The 7,766-nt window shown below is 37.8% G+C and overlaps 1 protein-coding gene across 1 annotated transcript; it reads right to left on the reverse strand.

The window, feature by feature from the left end:
• Nucleotides 1-4,728: 4,728 nt before the first annotated feature.
• Nucleotides 4,729-5,309, reverse strand: MELLADRAFT_114565 (uncharacterized protein; the record flags this gene model as incomplete). The annotated part of the gene is made up of 3 exons (XM_007419532.1): nucleotides 4,729-4,955; nucleotides 5,051-5,059; nucleotides 5,138-5,309. The coding sequence occupies 3 exons, from the start codon at nucleotides 5,307-5,309 to the stop codon at nucleotides 4,729-4,731; spliced, it is 408 nt and encodes a 135-aa protein (XP_007419594.1).
• Between the last annotated feature and the right edge of the window lie 2,457 nt (nucleotides 5,310-7,766).

A 7,766-nucleotide genomic window follows, 5' to 3' on the forward strand; every position in this document is an offset into this window, starting at 1 on the left:
TCCACCTGGTAGTTGTCCTGGAGATCTTGCTCTTGAAGCAGCAGCAAATTTGTCAAAGGAGCAGAACAGTACTCGATTACTTCTTGATGAACTATCTGATGAGGTGGAAAGCGAAGCAATGAAAAGTGCTGCGATGTCAATATCCAATCTGTTGAACCCGAGTCAGTAACTTTTGTATCTTCAGTAATGATTCATATGATGCTAACTCACAGTCCTTTACCATCAGCTGAAGAGAACATCCAGTCCGAGTTTTGCACACCTTCGGCTGAAGAGAGCATCTCAACTTTGGTTGATGGTTGCAAGCTACATACCAAAGTTCTTATTTATCTTCGAAAGCAACACCACAGCCAAGCTCAAAAACACAAAGGTAACGAACGCAACCGAATCCATCCAGATGACTTGCGATCATCTATCGATTCCACTACGAATGACGCCAGACCAAATCCCAGTGCCTGCTCAAAGATCATCGCAGTGTATATGAAAGAAACAACTTCGATATCAGTAGGCGCTGCCCGCAAGCACCGATGCAATTTACATGTCAAAGTCAACATGGCTGGACTAGTCCAAAACAGTTCCTTTCATCAAGACCTCAACATGCAAGCTCTTTTTGATGGAGGTATCATCAGTCGGGAGAACCCTCTTGAACCGGGTAAATTCATCATCATAATCAAGAATAAGGTAATTATTTTGCTTTTTTCAACCTCGTCCACCTTTCCATGAAAGATAACAAGATTGTTTTGTAATATAGGTACTATACCTCGGGCGTGCTCTGGTTGTGTGCAAGTATAGCAGCGGAAAACACAGCTTTGTGAACAGCGCAATATCTCGAAAGGAGCTATCACATATTGCTGCACATATCCTCTTCTTCAATCCAGCTTGGCCAGTGGCCACATCCACCCGGGATATGGCTGGCTGTGAAGCTTGGACGTTTGCTCTGTTGGATGCTGTCGACATAGCCTACGTTTTCAAACCTTCAGATGGGTCAAACTTCGCATCAATGGATGGTGGATGCTACTCCCTTCCACTTGTCTTAAGAGAGATGTTGGGAGGTTCAGATATTGCGTAATTAGTCAATCGATATGAGACAGAGGTCTCACGTTTGAAGGCCAAAAAACAACCTGTGGTTCAGCACAAAAACAAACCTGAATCAAGTGACTCCAACTGAAATTCAGTCGCTTTCTCTACAGTCACCCCTATTGAATATTCCACCATTTCATAACTTTCACTCTATCTTATCTTCGCTTCTACACACTCATTCACTTCTTTCTTTCTCTTCAATCTCATCTGCTCAAGGTTCTTCTTTGCGTACTCAGTTACTGTTTGTTTTTTCTTCTGCACACTCGTTCATTTCATTTTTTCTTTCCTACACACTCGTTCACTTCGTTTTTTGTTTTCTACACACTCGTTCACTTTTTTTTTGTTTTCTACACACTCGCTCACTTCGTTTTTTGTTTTCTACACGCTTGGTCACTTTTTTTTTGTTTTCTACACACTCGTTCACTTTTTTTTTTGTTTTCTACACTTATTTGATTTTATTTACCTCTTTTATTGTTGTTTTTCTTTTGGATATATAAATGTTAGACCCTCTAAGTCCCCTACATGTTTTTTGAAATGTACGTGACGAAAATGGTCAGGTTTAGAGGGATGTTTTGCCTTTTTCCTAGTTCGGTCCCAAAAATGGTCAGGTTTTTTGTCACGGGGCTCCGCAGGAGCATTCCAGGGTCCTATGGTGGTACTCGAGAATAGGTCTATACCTTATTTCGAGACTACCACTTACGGGGCGAGAACAGACCTGAGAAGGTTCAACTTCTCAACCCGGGAGGTGGGTGGGTTTTTTATAAATTTTCTAAAGTCAAAGATTTTTAGAAAAGAAACTTGATTCCTTGATGAGGAAGCACAAGTGCAGATAGGAAGTTGATGAGATGGATTTTCCAGCTAGACAGAAATGTTAGAACAATATGGAAAGGTGAAGAGAAACCAAATCCAGCTAACAATTCGTAATACAATATATAAACTAACTAATGCTAATAGTTAATAGAGAGATTGAATGAGAACTATGTATTAGCATATAACAATGATGTCATACACGACAAACACAACTGTGACATTCATAACACCCCCCCGTGCTAATAACATACTTTTTATTTAAAAAACATTTAAAGCCAACCTATGTCTTACCAACAAAATCTTAGATAAACCTTTAGTAAACATATCCGCCAACATCTTTGAAGATGACACATGAAATAACTTAACAATCCCTTCCTCAACACACTGCCTGACAAAATGAAATCGTGTATGAATATGCTTTGTACAAGAATGATGTGATGGATTTTGAGCCAGGGCTTCAGCGCCTTCATTATCCACACACAATTTAAATGATTTCTCCGTCGAAATGTTTAATTCATTTAATAACGACACTAACCATCTTGCTTCCCTGCATGAGTCACTCATTGCCATATATTCAGATTCAGTGGTTGATAAACAAGTTGTTTGTTGTTTTTGTGATCTCCATGAAATAGGTCCATTCCCAAGCATAAAAACATACCCTGTTGTCGACCTTCTTTCATGCCTATCTTTTGCCCAGTCAGCATCTGAATACGCTGTAGGGACCAATTCCTTTCCTCCTAAATTTAGTTTCCAATCTTTTGTTTTTACCAAATACCCTAAAACTCTCATTGCTGCATTCCAATGCCCACTTGAAGGATTTTTCAGAAATTGTGACAATCTATTCACAACAAATGCAACATCTGGCCATGTGCATTGCGCTACCCATAACAACCCTCCTATCAAGCTTGAATAAGGATTTTCTGTAAGTACATCTTTATCATTTGATGGAATTAAAGCCTTGAAGTTATCATCGTTTGGAGTTTCATATAATCTAACCTTGTTCTTCATGAATTGCTTTTCCGAATTAGATATATAATGAGTTTGATCCATTGTGACTTTGTTTCTCAACGACTTTAGAAATGTTAAATGATAGAAAGTGTGAAAGTTCTTTATCAGATGATACTTCAAATCGTCCTTTGAGTAGAGTGCGAAAGTCTTTAATTTCAACGTCAGTTCCAGTTACTGCAATGTCATCAACATGAGTAACAAGTAAAGCTTTGATTTGATCATTTTTGTCTTTCTTGTAGTATAAAGAAGGATCATGTTGTGATCGAATGTAACCAATTGAAATAAAAAATTCATGTAATTGATGTTCCACTGACGCGGTGATTGCTTTAAACCGTACAATGATCGAAGTATTTTACTAGGTACTGGGGGGCCTGCCACCCTCTAGTCCCCCCTCCTGACTGGTGTGGTTTACTGGCCAGCATATACTCCCAATTTTCAATGCATCCTTGCTGTGCCTTTAATCTACCTATGTTATCTTATCAAATTATGTCCCAATACCGCTTGCCCTAACTTCAAAAATAAATACCAAGGGTATTTCAAGTCATGTGGTGGGCGTGGGTTCTGAACTTTCCAAAGGTGTGCCTGTAGTGGAGGTACTGATGCATGCCTCTGAGGTGTTAAGATCCCCCCAAAAGCAAGAAAGGTGAAAAAAATGCTCAAACAACATCAGAAATAGCATCTTCTGTATTCCATAACAGCACTTCTGTACATTTTATCAACAGTCACAAAAGTTAATCATAAAAAAGCTCATCCTCATCCCAATACTTGTTTCCAGACCCCTCATCTAAGACAGTAGTAGCTGACAGTGGCTTTGAGATTGGGGATGTGTTGTAAGTTGAGCACTTTGAGGTGTAATTTTTTTTTGATCCTAAACACATAGTTTCGGCCATAATCCCATGGTAACTGGGTGGAATAGACCTAAAACTAACACGGGCACACCAACCCCAAAATCAAGCCCAAAGGGCCTGCTCCAAAGGTGTGCCCCTGAGGCAGGTAAACTGCGCTAGGCCCACCACATGAATTTCAAGCCACTTGCACTGTGCATATGTTACTTTTACCATCAGCTGATCACAATCCTATATATTTGTTTGCCACATGTGCCACTGGATTATTCAGCAATGGTTTGTTTTTAAAATAATACACCCACATATCTTCCAATTGTTTACTTCCTTTACCGCTTGATCAATGGGGTTGAAATTGACATCCCATACAAAACAACAGAACACATTAATCATTCTAATACCTTACTCCCTAGATTTCTAACCCTCCAAACAGAGCTTGAATTTGACCCATCCCTTCCAAAAGATCATTTTATTGATCCCCAATTTAGGTAGAAGAGTAATTTAAATTTTCTTAGTAGGACCAAACATGATGTGTCCAGGTTTACTTCACCACGTGCAACATTTCCAGATGATTCACCAATGAATTCACCAGTAGCAGTGCATGCAGACGGAAAAGATCAGCTTGTGCCATTGCATTTACTCAAATGAGTGGAGAAGAAAAAGATTGATGAAGGGGTTAAATTTAATAATGTGCATTAGCTCATCGATGATCTATGGTGTATCATTAAAATCTACACAAATTTTTTTGTGAAATTTACAATATGTTTACCATTTTATTCATTTCTCAAATTTGGAGATTTTTGGGAAAGAGGTAAAGGGATGAGTCAAATTCAATAAATTCCACTCTATATTGATTATCTTGAGAAATTATAAGGCATTGTGTTGAACAATTTTGATCAGTTTTTTGCTCATAAATTCATGTAAAAATTTCAATACTAATCATTTTGGCCTTGTTCAGCTCTTAATTAGAATTATCAGGTCAAGTTTCATTTCAATCAATTAGATCAATTACAAATATTTCTGAGATATTAAATCCATTTATGATACAAATTTGATCAACTTGATCAGCACCAGATGGAGTGGCATATGAGACAATCAATGCTTGAATATTTGGATCTGTGGCTGTTGGTCCATGTAAGTTTTTGACTAATCTTGTATGTTCTTCAAGTGAAGCTTGTAATTCTGTTTTATAGTTTTTGTTGATTAACAAATTATCATCTATTTGGAACACACAAAATAAATTAGTTGAAGAATTCCAATGAGTTCTATTTGTTGCTTTTTTATTTCTTTAGATATCAGAGTTTAATTCTTACCTGGTACACCTACATTATTTCATGATTTGATAAAAAGGCTGTGATACATAGTTCATAAGATTTTAGAACCAGAATGTAAGTGGTCACATGTGCCACCTAAAGCAACTACATGAAACTTGATTTCGAGCTTGAGTGTAATCTCATTTGATTGTTTGATTTTAGATGTTGTATCAATGGAGGCATTATAGCTTTCAGATATAAAGATGACAGATTGTAAATTGTAAGCATTGGGTTTTGTAAAGTTTTCAAATCGATTCATTTGGAATTTAATTCAAGTGGATCAAGTTGAATTTGAATTGAATTGATTGGCTTCTTAAATCATTTCGTTCATCACAACATCTCATTCTTTCATTGAAGACTTCAATTTGTTGTTGAGCATTCACAGACATGTGGAGAATTGGTTTCTTGAGAAGTCTTGATAACAATCAATTCTTTTCAATGAATGATTGAGACGTTTGCAGAGTTGTCATCAGTAGAGTTTGATCAACTATCCAGACTTGCGTGAATAAGTGTGACCATCAAATTTGGTGATTGATGGAGATTGATTTTGACTATTCAAGGATGTAGCAAGAACTGGATTAGAAGACATACCTTTATAAACAATTTGCAGATGAGTTTAAATTTGAATTGGCTTTAGAATATGTTGGACTGATAGGACTACTCAAGAAAACAGCTTCAGAAGATTAAAGTGAGTTAGGCTTTGCAGCAGAACTGATTGTTAATAATGAGTAATTAGTTTGAACCTTTTCATGGATTAGAAATGTTTAGTTCATTGAGCATCAAGATGAATTCCAACCCATTCCACCAATTAAGAACAGGTTAGTTTTCTTTTTGGATGAGTTTTATGACATTAATTGATTGGATTGGGTTTGGGTTTTCAGGTTCTTGATCATCCAGACTCACTAAACCCAACATTTAATCAATCTTCAATTTTGAGTCTTCAAACTTTACCTTCAAGCCTTTTCTTGTCAGTCTATGCTCGAGATGATCTATTATCTTCTTGAGTCCCATCTAATCTTCTCATCTACATCTTATCTATTTCAAAAACATTAGAAGATATTGGTTTGTTTGGAAAATCAGATGAGATTCCAATCCAAAGCGGACCCAAACATTCAAGTTCATCAAATCGACAATCAGATTACGAACCAGAACAAACCCAAGGTGTTTTTCAAACCGTTAAGGATTGGTTTAAAAATCCTACAGAGATAAAGTCCAGAGGAGGTATGCAAGATTGTAGGATCACTGATCAAGTTGGTTTGGCCGATTCAAAGATTGAGTTTAATAGGAGTTGAATGGTTTGTTTCTTTGATCAAGTTGAACTGTTTTATGTTGGGAATTGAGAATTAGAATTAGATGTAGATTTAGAAATGGAGGGGATTGAAAAGCATCAAGGGTTCCAGTTCTTGTTCTAAAAGTTTAATGAAGAATGAAATCCACTTATTGGAATCAACGTGCAGAAATTTAATTGTTGTTTGGGTTTGGTTATATAAGGCCTCTTTGGTGGTTGTTTGTTTCTTTCTGTCTTTTTTCTTGACCCCCATACAGTCGATTTGGACCAAGAGAACGATTTGAAGTGTATATATTGATTTATTCGATTGAGAAAGGTGGTCAATAAAAAAATCTGGTGAAACTCTGAATGTTTCTTATTGCCATCAATGATTGGGAACCATGGCAAAGGGTGACTGTGTGAGACCAGGGTAGGATTTGGAGTAAGGAGTTTACCGTGTAGATTGCAGCGGCTGAGCAAGACGTGAGTGATGTCAAAATCTAGTTCAAGTGTGTTGACCTGGTTGGTCAAAAGTGTCATTGGCTGCTAGTTGAGAACAGAGCAGTGGTTGATGTATGAATTTAGATTGGTAGCTGGAAGATGACAACAGCAAAGGAAACGGGCAAGTCAAGTGTGGTAAGTGTGGGAGGTTGGACAGGTGGAGTATTCAGGCAACTACCCAGGGAAAAGAGGCAAAGAGGCAGTTCCCAACTCTTGATATGGGCCAGGCACTGTAGGCCAAAAAGGGAAAGATGCAGTTGCCAGGTACTGGTATCATATATGAGAAGAGGTAGAGGTAGGTGGAGGGATCAGTATAGGTCAGTACAGGGCATAGGCAGAGCCTAGAATGCCAGGGATAGGGAAATGAAGACTGAGGCAGGGAGACAGTTGGGAAGAACATTTCTTTAAGTATATAGATATACCCAGTCCGAATGATCTTTATCTTCAAAACCCTCAGCCTGTTGCATGTAAATTTCTTCATCTAAGTCACCATTAAGAAACACCGTTTTGATATCACATGACACTCCTTTCCAGCCTTTTTGAGCCATTAAAGGAAGAAATAATCTAACTGATTCTTGACGACTAGTGGGAGAAAATACCTCAGAAAAATCTACTCCTTTGATCTGAGAAAAACCCAATGCAACTAAACGAGCTTTTAACTTATCAATAGACATGTCAACATTTTTTTTTGTTTTCAAGATCCATTTGCACCGAATTATTTTTCTTCTAGCCGGACGAGGAACAAGTCTCCACGTTTCTTTACCAACCAACGAACTCATCTCAGCCTCAGCAGCCAACTTCCAAGAATCCCAGTTGACCGACTTCTTGGCTTCAAACAAATGGAAAGTATGTTCTTGACGTTCATGAATACCCAAGAGTGAAATTGGTGTTTGAAATTTGTCGTTTGTCCTAGTCGGCATGTTATTCAACGTCTCCGTGGCATACAAC

The sequence above is a fragment of the Melampsora larici-populina genome, assembly GCF_000204055.1.
Source record: "Melampsora larici-populina 98AG31 unplaced genomic scaffold MELLAscaffold_233, whole genome shotgun sequence".
Lineage (NCBI taxonomy): Eukaryota > Fungi > Basidiomycota > Pucciniomycetes > Pucciniales > Melampsoraceae > Melampsora > Melampsora laricis-populina.